This window comes from Neovison vison, chromosome 6 (assembly GCF_020171115.1).
Source record: "Neovison vison isolate M4711 chromosome 6, ASM_NN_V1, whole genome shotgun sequence".
Lineage (NCBI taxonomy): Eukaryota > Metazoa > Chordata > Mammalia > Carnivora > Mustelidae > Neogale > Neogale vison.
In genome coordinates, this window is record NC_058096.1 from 6819321 (window position 1) to 6840303 (window position 20983).

A 20983-nucleotide genomic window follows, 5' to 3' on the forward strand; every position below is an offset into this window, starting at 1 on the left:
AGTTCACAGAGGGTTAAATGTAGGCAGTTAATCAATTAGGAGTGAAATGTTAAACTTTAGACTCTCAAGTATATCTTCCCGGAGGAAGAAAACTAGGTGCATCTTGGATTTATCCAGAATCAAATGCTGGGATTCAAGTGCTACTGCAGAACATGGAAATCAGGACTTGAAATGCTAACATTTCATTTGAAAGAATACCATCCCAGAAAGCTTGGATAAAATAGCCTACATTCAAATGTTTATCAGGCAAAGAGAAGTCGAGAGAGAATGAAAAACCAAGACTGAGAGATTAGCAGTCTTCATCATGCCCACGGTCAAGTGCCTGACCCTTTGACTGCAGTGACACAACACAGAATCAAGCCTGGAAGGTAGGATGACAGCTTGCAGAGCTCCCAGTGCAGAGGCCTCCTGCCTTCCCTGCTTTCTGCATCTCTTTCCTTCTTCAGATACAAGTGCTGAGGATCCAAGGAAGAGAGAGAGAATCATGCAGGAGTAGTGTCACTTCTTCAGATCTTAATTTACTTTTAATGATATCAAAATCACCATCAATTTAAAAAGAAAATTCAATTTTAAAAAAATCTAATGAATCGTCATTTAAAGACTTCTCAAAATCTGGTCCACTTGTTCAGGGCATTTTTCACTTTTTACCAGTTATTTTACGTATCTGGAGTCTTGTCTGGTACTGCAATTCCCCCCTGCATGAGAAAGAGAACAATATGTGACTGCAACCAGACTCCAAAGGTGGCTTCTTGGGAGGATCAGTGAGTGAATCTTGACTATGCTGTCTGGGACCATTGGCTACCAGGTACCATGCACGTATAATACATTTTCTTATTGAAATAAGACACAGCTTGCAGACTACACTGATGTGCTGCTATTTACCTTGTGGTTTTTCAAATGGAACATGACATTTTTGAATGGTCTCCCTGAGGAGGCCGGATGCATTGGAGATGTTTCAAAGTGCAAAAGCCTTTTTGGGTCAACAATATTCCATTAGTTTGATTACTTCTTAGTTAGGTGTTGAGCAAGCATCTATTTCAGTCAAAAGACTTCCAAATATAATCAAATGTTTGCAATCTAATATCTTTTGTTAGTATGTTAACACAAGAGTATTGTGTATAAAGAAATAATAAGTAAGGAAATGCTAACTTTCAAACCAGATGCAGGTTTAGGACTATGTACAGAATATTATATTATAATAGGATTTATTGACTTGTACAAGTATTGGCTTTTAAGATACTGCATATTTGTTTTGTGCATAGTGCAAAAGATCAAATGATCAAGTCCTCCAGATTTGGCTGAAGTAGATATGCTAAATGAGTAAACAAAAGCTTTCTCCGTCTCACACTACATCAGTGTGCCAAATGCAATGTAAGTATGCAAGATTCCTAATCTTGATCACATTCAAATTAGCACTGATGTAAATCCTGTGTAAGGAATTTAATGGTGCAACAGAAAGCCTGTAAACATGCTTGTGGCACTATTTTCCTGTCGATTATAGCACAAGAGACAATAAAAAACCACATATAATAACTAAAAGAGCTAATGTCTAACTAAACTAACATAATTTTTTTAAGAACTTGAAACAATCTGCCATTAAATTATCAACAGAAAGAGAGAAAAAATTCCTGAATAATAGAAGAAAAAGCTTCTCGTGCTTTGAAATGGCCCCTTAAGCCTCTAGAATTAACTCTACTCCTGTTGTTCTGACATTTGTGTTAGACATTTGGCTCCAGGTCAGAGGTTCCAGCCACACCTTCTCTTCCGTGGAAGGACATTTGAAACTGTGGTAGCCTGAATATATGACCACGTTAGCTATACTCCATAGTATCCTTTCACTGAGAACCTGCAGTCAAATGTTCTACCACTGAGCTAAACCCTCTTTCACTGATAACCTGAACCCAGATTAAGTTCCCCTTTTTCTCAGAGCCCCAGCATCCCCATTTTTATAGAATAAAACATATGTGAGTATATTTGTTGAGGACTTGCTCTCTTAATTGCAAAATTCTTCCAACTTCCACAATTATGCTTGAAAAGTCAGGATGTGCCTGCATGTCTGTGTGTGTGCCTGTGTGTACATGTATGTGGGCTCCCGAATACGCCTGTGCAGTGCCTACCCACCTACAGTCACATTCTTCGTGAATGAATACGCAAGTCTGTCCTGGTCTGAATGAAATGAGAATTCACCCTTTATACATTCAGCCAATCCCCACCCATGCATATTCTTTGCCCTAAAGAAATGTGGCTCCTGGCCCCTAAGTTCTGCCAAGACCAAAATGCTACCCTGTTCCAATCGGTTGCATGAGATTTATTTAGATACTGAGGGCGTTCTTTACGTATCATCAGATTACCAAACTTCGTTCATGCTTCAAGGAGTCATCAGTACATGAATTCCTCAGCTCTTCTTGGTCCTTATGGCCCTGTTCAACCTTGTGGACCTCAACATCTGAGCAAATTTCCAATTGTAATGCGACTTCATTTTTCTTTTGTGCTCACTATAGTCAACAAACATGTGCTTAGCATGAGTGAGACAACCATGACTCTCGAGCAATTGTTTTCAATCTTGGGGCATCAGGGGCAGTTCTTTGGCAAACAAGGCATTTTAACAGACAAAGAATGAAGTGGCTGACAACAATATTGGCCCGTAATAATAAGCTGAAGAAAGAAGGACAGGTCTGGAGGCCATGTGGGTTTGGGACCCAGAGGGTGCTGTGGCTTCAGAAAGTTCCCTTGAAAACCTTCCAGAGTGGACACTCTCCAGACTTTCATTTGTGTACAAATGACCAGGAGGTCTCGTGGACATGCAGACTCTGGTTCTCTAAGTCTGGGTGGGGCCTGAGAGTCGATACTGCTAATTAGCTCCCAGATGGTGCCGAGGCTGCCGGGTTGTAGGCTACGTTTTGAATAGAAAACAGAAAATTACTGTGAACAAAAAAGTCCACTCCATTCGTATATATTTTCAGAACTATGAACTCCTGATTTGTTCAGTTTCACTCTGTACAATTAAATCTGATGAAAAACAGGTAAGAATGGGAATATTTTTTTTGTGAGTACAGAGTCCCCTTGACTCTGTTACCAGATAGCCTCCATTAAAGATAGCATTTTCCTGCTTGAAAAGAGGGTATTGTAAAGAAATGGCATAAAAGGAGATGAACTTTCAACATTTCACATTTCACAACATTTCAACTTCCAGCCATAACATCTTTGAAAATTGTTTTGAATAAATACCTTAAGTTATAGCTGATATGCTGCATAGAAATGCATATCCTTGCAACACCAGCATGGCTTAATGTCTGTCCACTGGACATGACATTATTTTAATTGCCCTACACCAAGTTTTTGAAACTATAGCCCCATTTTAGAAAGTAGGAATTTTGAGAGTTTGCTTCAGACAAAGCCTTTTAAGAAGGAACCTTCTCAAAACTGGAAATGCTTGCTTAAGTGCCAGGTCAAAGGGAAAAAATGGATTTTGTATGTCTGTATAGTTTTTTAGAAAGAATCCACACATTGTCATTTGCACAGTGACCTGTGCCTTCAAAGGGAGCTCCAACATGGAAAGAGCTCACAGAGTTAAACCCGGGGCAGCCACCACCATCAGACATTGCTCTGTTGTAACAGAAGAGTTCTTAGTTCCCTTTCCCTCAGATCTTCCTGCCTGTACTTCTCCTCAAGTTTCTGCTTCTCAGAATCCGCACAGTAGAAGGTGCAATCCGGGCTCTTTCGGATCTGTTCAAACTGACTGAAATCAGCCACGTACTTTCCATTTTTTGAGAGAGAAACCACAGGCACAAACTCGAAGCCCCAGTAGATCTCCTCTGGAATATAAGATGTGCGGCTCTGGCAGACTGCGCTGGTGGATTCCACAGTGGCATTGAGGAGGACCACGAGTTCAAACTCCTTCTCCTTCAGGTTTTGGGGTGTGAGATCTCTCAGGGGGCTTGTCTCATCCAGTACGTGGTAGAATGTCATTGGCAAAATGAGGAAGGGGCTCTCTGAAGAGGAGTCCACATGAAATTTGACAGTGGCTTGGTTGAGAAGAATCCGTTCCCCCTCCTTAGTGACATGGGTCTGGAGGAGCTTGCCGGAGAGCTGGCACTGAATCAGAAGGCTCTTCCTCATGTTAGCCACCTGAATCACCAAGCAGAGCTTCCCATTCTGCTTGGTGATGACGGCACAGTGGCTGAACTTGATGGTCTCCGCCCGCTTTTTGGGTCTGGCAATCTTGGCCAGAAAGGTGCCCGTGATGAAGATCTCAATCAAGGTTGTGATGACCAACTGAGCAACCAACAGGAAAATAGCATGAGGGCATTCCTCCGTGATGGAACGGACTCCATAGCCAATGGTTGTCTGGGATTCTAGGGAGAAAAGAAACGCTCCAGTGAGAGAGTCCACTTTCATGATGCAGGGAGTGTGATTTGAAACGTCCTCCCTTGGTTCTAAATCACCATGAATAAATGCAATGGCATAGTAGATCACTCCAAAAAGGAACCAGGTCATCACAAATGTGGCGGCAAACAGGGTGAGCTTGTATCTCCACTTCATGTCAATGACGGTTGTCCACAGGTCTTGAAGATAGAGTAAATATATGCCATCCACTTTGTCGATTCTCACGTTGCTGTGCCCACTCTTGGACATGACCCGGGGTCTGTTGGTCTTGAGTCCAGCTCCTGCCGTGTGCTTTGCCAGGGGAGCACTGGACATGCTGATGTGAATGGCGTCCATTGTCAGGCTATTGGGACCACCTAAGGAAATGTCAAAGAAAGATGTTCCTTACTGTCACATGTAGCAGAACATCCAGAAAACAGAAATAGGATAATCCCGTGAAATATGTAGGAATGTATATAGACTTATATAAGAAAGGAGAATTTGGAAGGCAAGACTAGTCTACTAGTACATGAGGAAGACAGTAGGAGTGAGTAGCACGGACTCCAATTTATTTGCTGTGTGCCCTGGGGGAAGCTATTTAACTTCTCTGGATCTCAGGCCCCTAATCTGTAAAATGGAAATACAACATACTCCTCAGGTTTTTGTGATGGTTGAATGAGATAATAGCTAGAAAGTGCTGAAACAAAGTGTTATGATCAAAAAATGATGCCAGCCTTCTCATTGCGAGATCACATTCACATGCATCTACCCCAGTGAGGATTATGAATATTTATGTATAGCTGGATAGTACAGATTTCCAGTTTCAGAAAATTTAAAAATAAGTTGTCTGAGCATAGGGTTGGTACTGATATAACTAAAATGTACCATCTATAAGACGGTTTTGATATCACAATAGAGAATATTAATACATATTTTTAGAAGATTTTATTTATTTATTTGACAGAGAGAGAAAGAGATCACAAGTAGGCAGAATGGCAGGCAGAGGGAGAGGGAGAAGCAGGCTCCCCTCCGAATAGAGAGCCTGATGTGGACCTCAATCCACGAACCCGAGAACATGACCTGAGCCGAAGGCAGTTGCTCAACCAATTGAGCCACCTAGGCTCCCTGAATATTAATACATATTTTTAAAACTTTGGTAATATTATATAATTTTTAAATACTTACATTCTCTGTAACAGAAATTCATTTCCTCCCCAAACCCATGAATAATTTAGAATCCATGACCTCCCTTAGTTCTTGATGACATTGGAAAGACAAAGTTATCAACCAACCAACACAACAAACACATAGTAAATAATTACACATTATTAATACCTTGGCTGATATGTTGGTTATCAAAATGTCGTATTAGGTGTGACATTTAGGTGTGTCACAAAATTTCTGCCTCACTGCTTTAGAACTGACTAGAACTAACATAGGAATCTCTTGTAAAAATCTAAACAGGCACCCGACATTGTGGCAGAACAGACCCACCTAGAAGATGGACTTGCACGCTGAGTCCCAGGGAGTATTCCCTCCTGCATCAACAGACAGGAACAAGCTGGGGGTGAGGCTGTACATCCCCTTATACTACCTGCCTGGTGACTGAAATCAGTCACCCTACATTCTTTGAAAAGGATAATGTGAGTGATTACAAGGTAACTCTACCTGGTTGGCATTTTTTTCATCTCTTTGGTATTTTTAAGGATAAAGGAAAAATCCCCCTTTTAAAAAGGAACTGGATACAGTGGTCTGTGATTCATGCAATAATCTTTGCTGTTAGAGCAGCATTACCTCAATAGGAGTTTTGGAAGTAATCTTCTGGGCAAACCCTTTCAAGAAAACTGAAACCATCCGTCAGAGGCTAACACTTCTTGGGGATGCAGGAGTTGTTGCACTTTTTTATTTTCCTGTTATATTAAGAGCGTGTCATTTACTGAATGGCCTTTGAAATGATTTTTTTTTTCTTGGAAAGGAAAGTTACTTTTTCATTTTCATTGCAAAGAAGGACCTTAAGCTCTTCACAATTTGTTTTTCTTGTTGGAGCCTAACCACTTATTTGGAGGTCAATTTAGAAGAAAAATCCAGGATATACCTGATGAGCGTAGGCTTTTATCAGCTCCTCGGCAGCAATTCTCAGTAACTAAGAGGAAAGTGCCCACCACGAAAGCTTGGAAACAAAACGCCATGCGGCCATGCCCAAACGCCTAGTCAAGCTCAGAACAGGAGCAACGCCAAAAACAAATGCAGCTTATGTACAAGTAAACACATGCACTTTACAAAGACAGAGAGAAACTGCTAGGGGAAAGTGCATGCCATTCAATCCATGGAAATAAAAACAGAGGCTTAACTTTTCAAGTGTGAGTGACACACGAGTGTCCTGCGGCATGAGAGCAAAGCTCCAAGCTCAGCTGTCTGCCAGATTCTGGAAAACTTGGCCCTGTTTACACGAAAGCAATGCCATGAAGCTTCTGTTCTAACCTCTCTTTAAAAGGGACAATGTGCCAGGCTTGGGATGAGCTGGATCTTTTCCCTCTTTTTGCTGAAAGCTCTTTTGTTGCATTTCTGCATGTCTGGTGTTGGAGGTAAGGACACCAATAGCTACCCAAGATTGGTGGTCTTAACGGGGGAACAAGACCTAGAGCCTCTGGAACGGAGGTCTCGGCTTTAGTAATCCGTCTGCGGAAAAGAGTGGCTGGTGGACCACATTAAAGGGTAAACACCTTTTCCCTCCCTCTCAACACCCTGTGCCCTCAGACTCTTTACTACCTTGTCACTCCCTCAGCAGGTCAGAAGGCGTCTTCTTCAAAGCAGGTGGGACGTCCTTGCTCTCCTTCACCCACCTGGCTACCATGGGATTCTGCTTCTGCCTGAAAGAAAGAGGGACATGTGGAGTTCACAGGTGTTTACAAAGAGACTGACCCGGTGAAACCGACCCTTAACCGTCCCCCCGCACCCCCAGTGCTAGGGCCCTAGCATTCACCTTCCAATCCCTGATAATCTGGCATGGTGCCCAGAATAGACTAATGGCTCAAGAATTGTTTTAAGAATTAAATTGAAGTCCCAACCATAGCCCTCCCTATAGAATTCCCACCCTCTGGAGGGAGCTCGATAGTAAAACACCCTGGAAAGAGTGGGTTAACTCACCCCCATTGAGGCCCACTATCAACTGACCGGCAAACAGGGAGGCAGGAAGGGGAAGTGCAGAGGAAGTAAACAGTGAGCATTGGAAGGGAAGAGTCTAGAATATTTTTACCGCCTGTGGAAATGCATTATTACTGTTGAGTCACAGAACATCAGAGCTGAAACGATTGTCAAACCCGAGGCATCTGACACACAGTTTTCAAACAAAGAGATAGACCTGGGAAGTTGGAGCGATTGGTCTGCATCACAAAGATGGCTCAAGGCAGGAAGAATAAGGTCCAGTCTTTAAAAGCTAGACCAGCACACCTCTTTCGTCTCCAGGGTTTAATGTAATCTGTTCTAAATTCAAAAGGTTGTTTCGCCTTCTGCTTTTCTGGAGTACTTCTTCCTAAGACAGATATCTGTAGATCTCCCCACATTTTTTTCTGTCTTAGACCCAGGGGTATACATACCGTCCACACTTGCTTTCTGATCCCCCAGTTATTGTAAATAGTTTACAGTAAGTGCTCTCTGATTGTGCCTGTTACCAACCCGGGTAGCCTCTCACACACTTGATTCCCACAGTGTGTTCACCGTGTTTGGCCAATGATCTCTTATGCATTTGCATCTGCATCTATTATCACGGTAACCACCATCTGTGAAGACCCAGCATGGCCTTCTTTGTATCCATCAATCTTACCTGTATGTGTTATCATTTACATTTCATCATACGCTCTGAAGGTACAGTATTGTGTTCTGCAGCAGACTTCCTTCATGAAGTCTATTTCATTGTTCATACCCACACTCATTTCATATAATTTTATGTTGCTGCCTTGGATTGTTTTCCTTAGTGATTCTGCAATCTACCTGGGCTCACTTCTTTTTTTTTTTTTTCCAATTTATTTATTTTCAGAAAAACAGTATTCATTATTTTTTCACCACACCCAGTGCTCCATGCAAGCCGTGCCCTCTATAATACCCACCACCTGGTACCCCAACCTCCCACCCCCCCCGCCACTTCATACCCCTCAGACTGTTTTTCAGAGTCCATAGTCTCTCATGGTTCACCTCCCCTTCCAATTTACCCAAATTCCCTGCTCCTCTCTAACGCTCACTTCTAAAATGTTAAGAAATAAGAGCAGCTTTCAAAAGTGAGGGATGAAAAGAACACTGAAAGATATGCTCCTCTTAATTCCCCTGTCCTAATCCCACAAATAAGCACTATTCCATACAAGCCAGTGTAGTTTTCTTTAGCCTCTGGATATTGTATTTATTTCTCCAGTTTTCACTCTATTGTTCCAACCTGTGGGTGGGATTGTAACCTTAGAACGGTGATATCTGTATTACAGTGAAGTTCTTGAAACTACTGAATGGAGAGGTCAACATTCCTCTCCTACTTCAAGCCAATAACACACACACACACACACACACACACGGAATGAAGTCATTTATTGCCTGTGCTGTGGAGCATTTGTTTTTCTGGAGGTAAAGGAAAGGAAAACATAGTTTTGAAACAGATCTAAACAGTAGGTACATTGAAAAGGGTATTTAGCTATATGAAGAATTACACTTCCAGTCTTGGGGACAAAACAGTGAGAAGAGAAAAATGAAAGGGAGTCCCCATCATTTCCTCAGAGAGGAAAAATTCTATCAAAGAAAGACGGTCCTATGAGAATGGATGGTCAAAGAAATCAGCCACACTGACCTGGGACATTCTGTCCTATCAGGCAGAAATCAATCTGCAAATGACCCAGAAAGCCACTGACTATACTATATGCATGCAAAGAGTAAGCATGATTAGAGTCAGAATAGAGTTGGAAGTGGTCCGATGTGGGAAAGATGAAGATGAATAATAACAATGACAATAACAAAATAAAGATTGAGATATTATAATTATCATCATCATCATCAATAGATAAGCCTACAATACCGTGTGCAGCCATTGTATGCAGTGCCCTCCATGCAGGAACTTAACTAACCCTCATGCCAACTCTAAGAGGCAAATGCCATCACTAACTCCATGATGAAAACACAGGCACCAAGAGGTTAAGCGACTCACCCAGGCTCTTAACAGCTGGCATGTGGTAGCAATGCCCCTGTGAAGCTCCCATGCCTGCACTCTCTGCCCCCTTGAGAAAGTGCTGAAGCTTCAGAATCACCGTGAAGGGTCAGAGTTTCTCATTTCAGATCCGTTCTTGGGACGGATCCCAAGAACTTGCACATCTAACAGCTTGCAGGTGATGCTGCTGCTCCAGGAACACACACATTGAAAACTACCACACTGTGGTATACAATTCAAATAATATCAAGAGATTTTCCCCTCTTGAAAAGAACCCTTGTCCCCTCATTGTCCCCGAGCATTCTAAAATAACACTGTTGCACATGGTACTGAAAATGTCTGATTGTTCACTTTAAGGAATGTCCTGTCTCTACCATCCTCATAGGCGAATGCCAACTACCTAGTGGGCCAGTGGTAAGTATTGATTTTTTAAAGCATTAAAGAATGATTCCCCCCTCCTAGTTAGTACAACCCACTGATTTCCTTCTAAAAACTTAGTGCTCTGTTGAGTCAAATTTTGGGAGTTTTTAACTTGCCCATCATGATAAAAAAAAATCATTCTGTGTTCCCTGGTAGGCAAAAAAATAACTAACTCCCATCTACAGAAAAATTGCTAATAAGAAAATAGGGAGGCAGGAGAGCTTGTCAGCCAAAGCTCTAGTGATGTTATCCCACCTACTTGCAAAGGGGTAGGGAGGCATGAAGTAATGAAATCCAAATCAAACTCTAACTTTGGATTTTCAGAATTGCAATTTGAGGGGACCTGACTTTAGAGCTCTATCAAAACAGCTTTTTGTTTGTAAGAAAAGTTGCTTCAAAAGTTTTCTTGGACATAAAATATTTCTAACAAAACAGTTTTTGCATGATCTGTCTCTTGGCTATGAATCTAAAATACCTGGATTAAATTTCACTTTAAGGAACCATGGGTTTAACTAGTAAGTAGAAAAAAGAAATGCTTGACAAGAATGTACTTGGGGTTCACTGAACTCAAAAAGTTTAAAAATAATTGAAAATAAAATCCATGAGGCTTGGCTCTCCTTTCTTTGGATCCTGTGACTGTGACCACACAAGTACATGTGCTGGGACCTTTGGCTCTGGCCTCATGCCATACTCTTCCCTGCCCTTCAAAGCAGTCGACAACTCTCTTCAGTGGCTGGTCTGACTGTTCCTAATGCAGTCATCAACTCCATCCATGTCAGCTGAGGACACAGTTGACTTTGCCCAGGTGGCCTCAGAAATGGGCATGTCTACCGAAAAACAAGAATGTGGACAAAGTTGACACTCAGCAGATTCCGAAGGGTGGCTCTTTGGTTCTTCTCTGTTGAGGAAATGGCTCTTTTCTTCTGCAAACCCGTTTTCCCCATCAGGCCATTGAGGACTGAGGTGGTTGAGAGGAATGACAGCTTCCGGGAAGCTGTGGAATTGTTCCTTCTTGTCCACAAGAATCTTAATGATCTGAAGGGAAGCACCCGCTGAGATGATGGGAAATTTGCTACTGAGTTTCTTCTATCTCGCTCTGTGTTTTGATGTTAAGAACGTGGATCCTAACTGACAAAGCTAGGATCATTGTTGGTTGTTGTAGCCGATTGTGGCTTCCAGGTGTTTGTGCTTTCCTCTGCTGGGTCCATCTACAAGGAACAGTTCCCTGATCCTAGGAGTGAAGGGGTGGACAATCTGTTTTCATCCCTTTTTTTGTCAGATGTAGTCATGTGACTGTGTTGGCTAATAGGGTGTGAGCTGAAGTGACTCACGCCACACCTGAACAGAGGTGTCAAACTTGTGGCAGGGTCTCAGGTGGCTTCAGATGGGCTGTTCCTTCTTCTGGGGAAGGGGGAGTGGGAGGCACCTGCAGGTGAGCTGCAGCTGAGCCAAAGCTGACTTGCAATGACAAAAACAACTGGTTGTCACTGGATTCTTGGAAGTGATTGTTACTGAGGAAAAATCTAGTGAAATCCTGACCACAGGGACACCCTTACTACATGTTTTTGTGTCTTGGGGTTATATGCCTGATCTAAAAGTTACTGTATTTTAAAGGAAATATGGAAAATTTTAAAATACCCTAATGTAAACTTTAAATATTGGTCTATGGCTAAGCACTAAATAGAAAAGGGAACCCAAATCTACAAGATTCAAGTAGGGAGAAAGATCTGTCTGACCTCTAAGACAACATAGAAAAGGCAAATAAATTATCTTTAAATTGCTTCTAAATCAACATTTGTGTTTATATTGACAAGACAACTTTTCAGTGCAAGATAGAAGGGCCATAGATGTCATCACTCTAATATTCTGTTGAACAAGAGGCCTTTAGTTAAGGTGATGAAAGACACACATTATCATTATATGAGTGAAAGCTTTCATTCGGGAAGGGGATACTTAAAAGGAACTTCCCAAAGCAGTTACAGACAATATGGTATTTCATTCTTTCTACCTTGTGAAGAAAGTATTTTCTCAATTTTCTAAATGAGGAAATGAAGCCTAGAGAGATGAGATAATTCACACATGTTCATAGAGTTAGTCCATGGAAGACCTTGTTGGCAAGACAGATCTGTCTGTCTCTATAGCTGTGTTCCTATCTAGCCACTGTGCCCCTCGGTCATCAAATTCCACTAACAAAAAGCATCTCTACTCATGATGAGCTTTGATGCAGGATAAGGTAAGTTCCTGTTCACTCCATGTGAGTACCCATTACAGAATAAAAAGTTTTATTTGCTTTATTGTTGATACTATGCCAGACCTTATAGAGGTATCATCTATTAATTCTCACATCGATTCTGAAAGAGATACTGCTAATTTTTGAGGATTCCAGGTTAGGAAACTATGATACAGCACAAAGATTGTTTGAGCCTGTACTTCATGTCTCTAATCTCTAAACCATGACTTCTCTAACTTCAAAGGGCATCAGAATCTCCCAGAGGTCTTGGACATGAGTGGGCCCCACCCAGAGTTTCTGATTCGGTAGGTCTGGAGTAGAGTCTGAGAATCTGCATTTCTAATGTGTTTCCAAGAGATGCTGACCCTGCTGTTATTGGGAACACTCTTTGAGGGCATGATCTGCACTATGCACCACTTAATGAATTATAAAAATACGTAGAAATTCACTAGCACATAAATTGGGTTGTCTCCAAGTTCAGTCTCATTTCTTTCAAAGAAATGGACCCTTTGATGTCAGAAGAAAGAGAAAGTCAATGGGGTTAAATATACAAGTAGGATAGATGCCTGGAAGGGTTTTCAATTGCCAGAAGTGTCCTAGGGGATAGAAGTTCAGGCACATTATTGTGGGGAGAAAATGAGAAATTTGGGGGAAAAGGAAAATTTTCTTCCCTGGATGGTGGGTATCATCCTAGAGTGGATTTTAGGGTTCACTGGCCAAGAACGTCAGAGGCCTAAGGAGTGAACCTGGACTCTCTCGCCAAGGGAGCTGGAGTTGGAGGGTCTTAGGTGTCCTTTACTGAGTCTCCCCCCAGGTGTGTGGTACAGGCATTCCACAAATAAAGGGATTTGTACTCTGGTGATTTGGGGACACTTTGCCTGTGAAACATCTTAACAGCTCACAGTCCGCACCCACTAGAGATGGACGCCTCCTGGTTGCATACTGCAGGGTCTGAGAAATCCTGCACAACGATACCCGGCAATTACATAACATTGGAGAACACTTTGGGGAGTGCTGATCCAGTCTAAACTCTGCACTTTGAACTTGGAAGAAAAGAGGACCAAAAAGTTGTGTGACTTGTTCAAGGTCACTATAATAGTGGCAGGATTGGGGGAGGAAGCAAGGCTCTGTGCTTCTCAGTCCGTTTGACAGGCAGGTATCTGTGTTTGTTGTCATGAAATACCTTGAGAGGCGCTCTCCATCTCACTGGATACTGATGACAGGGTATCATAGAGAGGGTGAACCTTTCCCCCCAACAACTGCAGCATCAGCACCACTTAGAAGCTCATTTAAAATGCCAATTCTTGAGTTTCACACTTCAGCTATTGAATTAGAAGCTTTGCAGATGCTGCCCAAAACCTGTCTTAAAAAGAACCCAACTGCCCAAAGGATTATGTGGCCAGAGTCTGTCAGTGATGCCTTGGTGGGTTGGCGAGGTCTTCCTTTTGGAAACCAAGGAGTATTCCTTTAAAGACAAATCCCACATTTTGTATTGCATGTGAGTGTCTGATGATCCAATTTGCCTCTGTGGTCAAATATTTAGCCTTTTCTCTATGTTTCCATTCCATTATTATTGTTTCAAATTCCATAAGTACTAAAAAAAAAATCCGTTTCCATCTCTAAATGTGGTTTTCATCGTTATACCCTTTCTTCCTCAATGCAGATTCTTTTTTTAATTTTTTTTTAAAAATTCTGTAGAACATCAACCTTTCTCTACTCGGCAAAAACAAGTTTAAACAGACACAGGGTTCAACAGGAGACTCATTTTCCATTTTCCATGGCAAAGAATATGAGCCCTGGAATAAGGCAGAGGTATCATTTGCAGAATATTTTTGTAAAGACAGTTTAATTTCAAGCCCTTTATTTGTGAAAGAGCTGGCTAACCTAAATGAAACATTGTACATCTGTCTGTTGTTACAAGTGACCAACTTCAGCTGAACGTTATTACTTAATAACAGCTAACTTTCCTATAGAGTAAGAATGTGCAGCAGCTAAACAGCAAATGGAAATTTCCTTTGGTTTACCACCCTTGATCTCTCCGTGCTCCAACATGTGAAGAACTTGGGTAATAAGCATACTCTCCCCTCTAATCACAGCATGGCTTGGACATGCATTGTTGTGGAATGACTGGTAAAACAGGAAAATTTATGTCTGGGGGGGTGGGAAACCCAAAGCGAATTGTGTTTCATTAGCTTCTCTAACAACATTGCCCCCGATTTTCTCATCAGGGAAGAGATTTCTTTAACTAGCTCATGGACACTCACTATTCTTGTCTGGATTAGTTCAAATGTAACACAGAGATGGTGGCTCAGCGTTGTCCCCTTCAGATTTTAGATAAGGAGAAGAAAAGGCAGAGCATTTGGGTTTGTTTGAATGTAACCTGGAATGAATCAGAACGGAGAGCATCTGTTTTTGCAGACGGTGCTTGTAGAGAAATAAGTATTTTGTTTGGTGTATTCTGTTTAATAAAACTCAAATTGAGCATAGTTGGAGCATTAAAAGAGGAAGAGAAAAACGGGAAGCAAACCAGGATGTTCGTTTTCCCAAACCTTCATCTCCCTGCTTGAAAAGTCACTTGAGACTAGAGCACTGTGCTGTTACAATGTATCATTATATAATTTGCAAAATTTCAAGTTGATCTTCCCCTTAATAAATCTCTCAGTCACCAAGACATTGGATCAGCCACCTTTAACCTCTCACGTCTTGCTTTGCCTCACATTTATATTTTTACTCTAATAAAGGCATAGAAATATAGAAAGAGTATCACATTATAAATATACATACCAATTTCAGGCTGGCTTGTCTTTCCGGCTGCAAGCTGACTACTTTTTCTTCTGCTTAGAATTAATTTGGAATTGTTGGTCTCTATCAACTGATGATTAACGGACTTTGTTGTGATTCACCTGGACACAAGAGTGGAATTCTTGTCCTTGGTGATTTCCATGCTTATTATTACCATGATTGGAATCTCATCTCAGAAAAAGGAAATTCAGACTTTTGCTTGATTTGGAACCAGGTTATTTAACAATGGGATGAGTGTCAAAAGGTTTTGAAATTCAGTTTCACTGTCGATCTAAACTTGGACCTCATTCTCTGATAGAGAAACTGGATATTGCAGTATCGCAAGGGGACACAGTTTATACCCAGATTCTTGGATTTGTGGTCAGTTACTTAAAGAGCTGATCATATTTCTGAGTTGTCTGCTGGCCCCAAAGTTGAAAACATAGATGCTTATGATCACTGAGCGATAATAAGAAAATCTTAAGCTTCAAAATCCAGCCCAATTTTCATGTTTTTAGGGTTGCTAGATAAAATATGAGATGCCCAGTCAAAACTCAATTTCAGATGGAAAACCAATAATTTTCTGGCATAACTATGCCCCATGCAACATTTGATATGTGCTTATACTAAAAATTATTCATTTTTATCTTAAGTTCATTTATATGAACTATATAGATATAGTATAAAGGAGACCTATGTATTTTTAAAGACTTTATTTATTTATTTATCGGAGAAAGAGAGAGAATGAGTGCAAAGCAGGGAGCCTGATGCAAAACTTGATCCCAGGAGTCTGGGATCAAGACCTGAGCCAAAGGCAGACACTTAACCCACTGAGCCACCCAGGGGTCCCAAGGAGAATCATATTTTTATTTACTGAATCTGGCATCCCTAGGGAGGAGCAAATGATGCTCTCAAAAGGAGCTCAGGAGGTCAAAAAATTTAAGGACAAGGTTTCATATACTGATAACATTCTCAGGAGAACAGCTACCCAGACTCTCCCAGGACCAGGAACCCTGAAGACAAATGTAGTCATTGTGGGATGAGAGTGTGGCCATTTCATGCATGGCTCACCAGAGCAACAGGAAAGTCTAGCTAACTAGTCTCATTTTTAGTCTTTCAGTTCTGAGGTCCTTGACCATTTTTGTGTTGTGGTCCTTCAGGTCAGACCGCCTTTTCCGAATGGGTTTAAATACACAAAAATAAGGTAAAGAGGATTATAGAAGACACCAGGAATGTTAAAACACACTCATTAAAACATTAAAAAAACTGAGCTTCTTTTTTAAGCATTAATTAATAAGCACTGACATTTTGAAGGTGTGTTGAAGTGAAACTTTACTTCAATGTATCTGAAACAAATGCATTGTGAAGTGGAAAACCATGATTCCTGCTCTGACCAAGTCACAGTTGGGACTGGTAGGATTATGGTGTGTCCCCCATTAATATATATATACATATAGATATATATGTATATATATATCTATACATATATAGATATGTATGTATGTGTGTGTATATATATATATATATATATATATAATATATATATATATTTGTTGTTGTTGTTGTTGTTGTTGTAGGTGATTGACAGCAAACTGATCCTCCCCCCTGCCCCAGTCTAGGTCATGGATACCCCTGAATTCTGCCCCTAACCTCTCCAGGCTCCATGGACCTGGGTTTAAACCCTGTTGTGAATGACGTTCTGAAAAGCAGTGCTTTTGATTCTGTCACAGAAGTAAGGCCAACATCTTGAATCCCTCTTGCCTGATTTTCCCATAGATGCTCTTAACATTTTTAGCAATCCTTGTCTCTTTTAGAAGAAGAGTTGGGATCCCTAACAATTAGAACCACAGTTCATTCTTCCCCAGCATGCTGTCACTGCACAGTGAGTGTTGGCAGCGACCACGCATGGGTGCACGGGGACTGGAACAGCAGTACCCATGCGGAGACATCCCAACACCACCTACTTGGAAGCGATGGTACAGTTTCTTCTTACACTGGAAACAAAGGAGGAAAAGACAGCTCAGATGCACACACAGCCCTCTGTCTTCAGAGCCTGACATATTGCACTTCTCAGAATTGTGAAGCTGGATTTTTACAACAAGTATGCTGTTCAGACGCACCCAGCTTTATCTTACCGTGATTTCCTCCTCATTCTTACCAGGAAGAAAGAAAACTCATCTACGGAGTAGTCACCCCCGAGAACACTCCCCTTTGTAAATCCTCCAGCAGCCCTCACTGCTGACAGGACCAGCCCTGCACACCTCTGCAAAGCTAAAGGCTAGATAAAGCCTGGGCTCTTGTTCCCCTCAGGATGTTGTCTGGGTGCATACTTGCCTATTCCCTGTGTGCTTAATGCCCTCTGAGCTCCTTGTCTTGGACAAGCCATTCCTTCCTAAAGGTTCTCCTTCCCCCTTCTCCGTTAACTTCCACCTCTACTTTAAAAGTGAGGTTGAATATTACTTCCTCTGTACTTGCGGGGGGGGGGGGCGAGCCTTTCTTCAGAAGCACCATAAAGTTTAAGAGTACAGAGTCCCGCTTCTGTTAGTAGCAGCGGTGGGACATTTGACAACTTACTTAGCCCCGTGGCGCCTCAGTTCTCACCTGCAGAAACTGACAAGAACTCTTACCCATGAAAGGGTAGTGTGAGTTATAATACATAAAGCACCACAATGTTCTGCTTGCTCACACTAATTATTGTATAAAAGCTATCATCATTATGTGTTTGCAAGGAATAAAACATACAAAATATGACTTAACAAAAGGAATTATGTTTAACAAAGATAACAGCAGAAGGTTAACATTTTGGTTATAGAAATTTCTTGTGAGCTAATAAAAAAACATTGCCCACCATACAGCAACCTTTATAAACATACACCTCAAAAAGGTTAAAAAGCTGAAAACTCTAAAGATACTTCAGTGTTTGTTCATTTGCACATCAAGCAATTACCGAGAACCTGTTATGTGCTAAGCTCTGGATGGGGTGATGGAGATCCAGCAGTGAATAAGACCAACATTTTCCTTGCTTTTGTGTAGTGTATAGTAGAGCAGAAAAGGGAGGTATTAAAGAAATCATTAGGTGAATTTTTAAAGGTATTCGTGGGAAGAATTATGGAAAGATTCAAGCATGGATGAGAGAATCGAACATGGGGTGTATGATACATCTCAGTCTGGGGTCCCAGGAAGAGACTAAGGTGGAGACAGAAAGAACGTGGAGCACTAGGCAGGGAAGGAGGTGGGCTGGAAGTGAGACGCGTGTTCTGGACAGAGGGACACACGGCGTTTGCGAAGGCCCCACGCAGCACAGAGTTCCCACCTTCTAGGAAGTAGGGAAGGACGTTGCATAGGGAGAGTAGAACAGGATCCGGCAGGAGCTGGGGGCAAAGCCATGCCATGTTGGGCTTGGGGAACTCCTTGAGGCCCATCACCCCTGTCCTAGGGGAACTAGAAGCATCTCAGGATTTTAATCAAGGAAGAGAGGATCAGACTTGTTTTTAAGTCATCATTTCTGGGGCACCTTCGAGGCTCAGCCAGATTAAGCATCTGTCTTCAACTCAGGTCATGATCTCAGGATCCTGGGATCAAGACCCACGTTGGACTCCCTGCTCAGCTGGGGAGCCTGCTTCTCCCTCTGTCTGCTATTCCCTCTGTCTGCTGCTCCCTGCCTTGTGCTCTTTCTCTCTCTGACAAACAAATAAATAAAATCTTTAAAAAATAAATTCATCGTTTCTGACACAATATGCCGAATGAAGTGGAAAGAGGCGAGCAGAGATGCTGGCAGTCTGGTTGGCCGGTGCTTCGCAATCCAAAATGGAGGCCCCGAAACACGGACAAGGACAGCGTCCGTGGACTGAGAGGAGCCAGGGGCTCTGAGTCACCTGTTCCAGATAGTAAATAGACACCTTTAACAGGTGGGGTGGGGGGCAGGTGAGGTCTCCATAATGGCTTCTGACATCCTGGCATGAAAATGAGGTGGATGAGATCGGGGTAAAGTGAACATATGGTCTCATAGAACACTGGATCTAACTCTGGAATTTAAAAATCATTATGTCCTCAGATCCCCATGCTGTTCCAACGCTTTGCTATTATTTGTGTGCGGAGCTCACTCTGGCACACAATCTCAAGACAGAAGGAGGATCCAGAACCTCCAGGGGTGAGGTCTGAGGGAGAGCTCTGGGGGATGCAAAGGACAGGTCTAAGCAGAGATGAGACCTGGGGTCTGGGCTGATATTCAAAAGACAAGGCTGGGCAGGAGGGCTGCCTTTATGTTGAAGGTGGCAAAGGAAATTTGAAACAGGTAAGGGTTGTGGGAGAAGCGGTCCCAGCCTGAGCCTTGGGCAGCCCCGGTGCCTGGCAAAGTAGGCGACCTGGGAGCCACGGGAAAAGAAACACAGCTGTTCACTGGTCAGGTCATCAAAGATTTTTAAAGATGTGTCAAGGGTCTATACTGACAAACATGCAGAGATGAATGGCTTCATGAGCAGCTTCTGAGGCCGTCGTTTGCCAGAGAGTCTTCTGATGCCAACTGACAGAATGTTCAAGGTTTAACCTTATTTCTATAGGCTGTTTGACCCAGCGACTTTACTTCTAAGAGTTAGTAAGAAGTGTGCATTGGGATTATGTACAAGCACGCCTTCCACGCTAGTTGTAATATTGAAACATTCAAATCAACCTGCATCGCCAATAAGGTAGAAATGATTTTAAATATATAAAATAGTTATAAGCCAAAATATTGTACAGTCTTTAAAAACCCCATCAAAGTGCTTAATGTGTTCAGTTAAAAACAGGTATTTGATCACGCTGGACACACAGTGTTCTTGCTCCATGTTTCCCTCTCTGGGGAAGATTAAGATAAAACACCTCTAAAATGTTAATAGCAGTTATCTCTTGAAGGGGAAACAAAATTAGGAAGGTTTTTCAACCACACTTTCCATTTTTATGGAGTTAATCTGAAAATTCAATTTCCCTAGTACAGGCCATTCCCAAACATTCCAGATTTTACTGTAATGGAGAAGTACTTACTGTGCCCTACTGAGAAACTTTCCACACACTGCTGTGGCCAAACCGTATGAAATAATTTACTTTCAGAGACATTTAGAACATACCACTCCAAGAACCTAGTGTTCATTAAGTGTTCAGGGTTATTATCTCATGTCAACTTAAGGCTTCCTTTAATTGAGTGGATTAGAAGAGCTTGCATTTCACTCAGAAGGTGTGTTGATAAAGCAGGTTTCATCCCCATTGCCTTTGTTCAGGCAGGTCCCTTGACCCCAAATTCCTTTTTTTGTGCCCTGTGCCTGGCAGCCTCCTATTCATCCCTCAAGGCCCAGCTCAAGCATCACCTCCTTCAGCTTCTGGGGAGAGTTTGTCTTTCTCCAGAAGAAACTGCCTTTTGCCATTGTTCCCACTTCACGATAACATTTAAGTGTTGCTATAGTGATGTGTTTGTGACCTCTGTTTTTCCTTAAACCAGGCTCAGTGTTAACTCATCATATATACACACACACACACACACACAGACACACATATATATGTGTTTATGTATATATACACACACACATACATATATATATGTGTATCTATATCTATATATGTTTGAGAGAGAGTGAGAGCTAGAGAGAGAGAGCACACACAGAAGGAGAGGGAGAGAGATAAGCAGGCTCCCCACTAAGCAAGGAACCCGATGTGGGATTCGATCCCGGCCCCCGGGATCATGACCTGAGCCAAAGGCAGACACTTAACCAGCTGAGCCACCCAGGCGTCCTGTTAATTCATCTTTTAACCCTAAGGCCAACACAAGTTCTGCCACACGGTTAGGGACTTCATGTCTGAGGGAAGAACGGGGCGGACAAAGATGTCAAGCAAGGGCACTCCCAGCTGTCCAGGTGTAGTACCCAATGACTCATTTAAAGATACGTGAACCGATGTTGTAGGTCGGAGGGGAGGCCAGTCCAGAGCGAGATGCCTCAGAAAGGAGAGGGGTACAAACACACCACTGACTTGGATCA

General features: G+C 42.1%; 1 protein-coding gene across 1 annotated transcript in view; it reads right to left on the reverse strand.

Moving 5' to 3' along the window:
* Positions 1 to 2293: 2293 nt before the first annotated feature.
* KCNJ15 (potassium inwardly rectifying channel subfamily J member 15) overlaps positions 2294 to 20983 on the reverse strand; it is a 44451-nt gene continuing 25761 nt past the window's right edge. The window contains exons 2-3 of the mRNA XM_044250921.1: positions 7135 to 7235; positions 2294 to 4742 (exon numbers count right to left, since the gene is read on the reverse strand). Of these exons, the coding sequence (XP_044106856.1) occupies positions 3595 to 4722 (1128 nt within the window). The 5' untranslated portion in view covers positions 4723 to 4742; positions 7135 to 7235 and the 3' untranslated portion in view covers positions 2294 to 3594. The remainder of the gene's footprint in view (positions 4743 to 7134; positions 7236 to 20983) is intronic.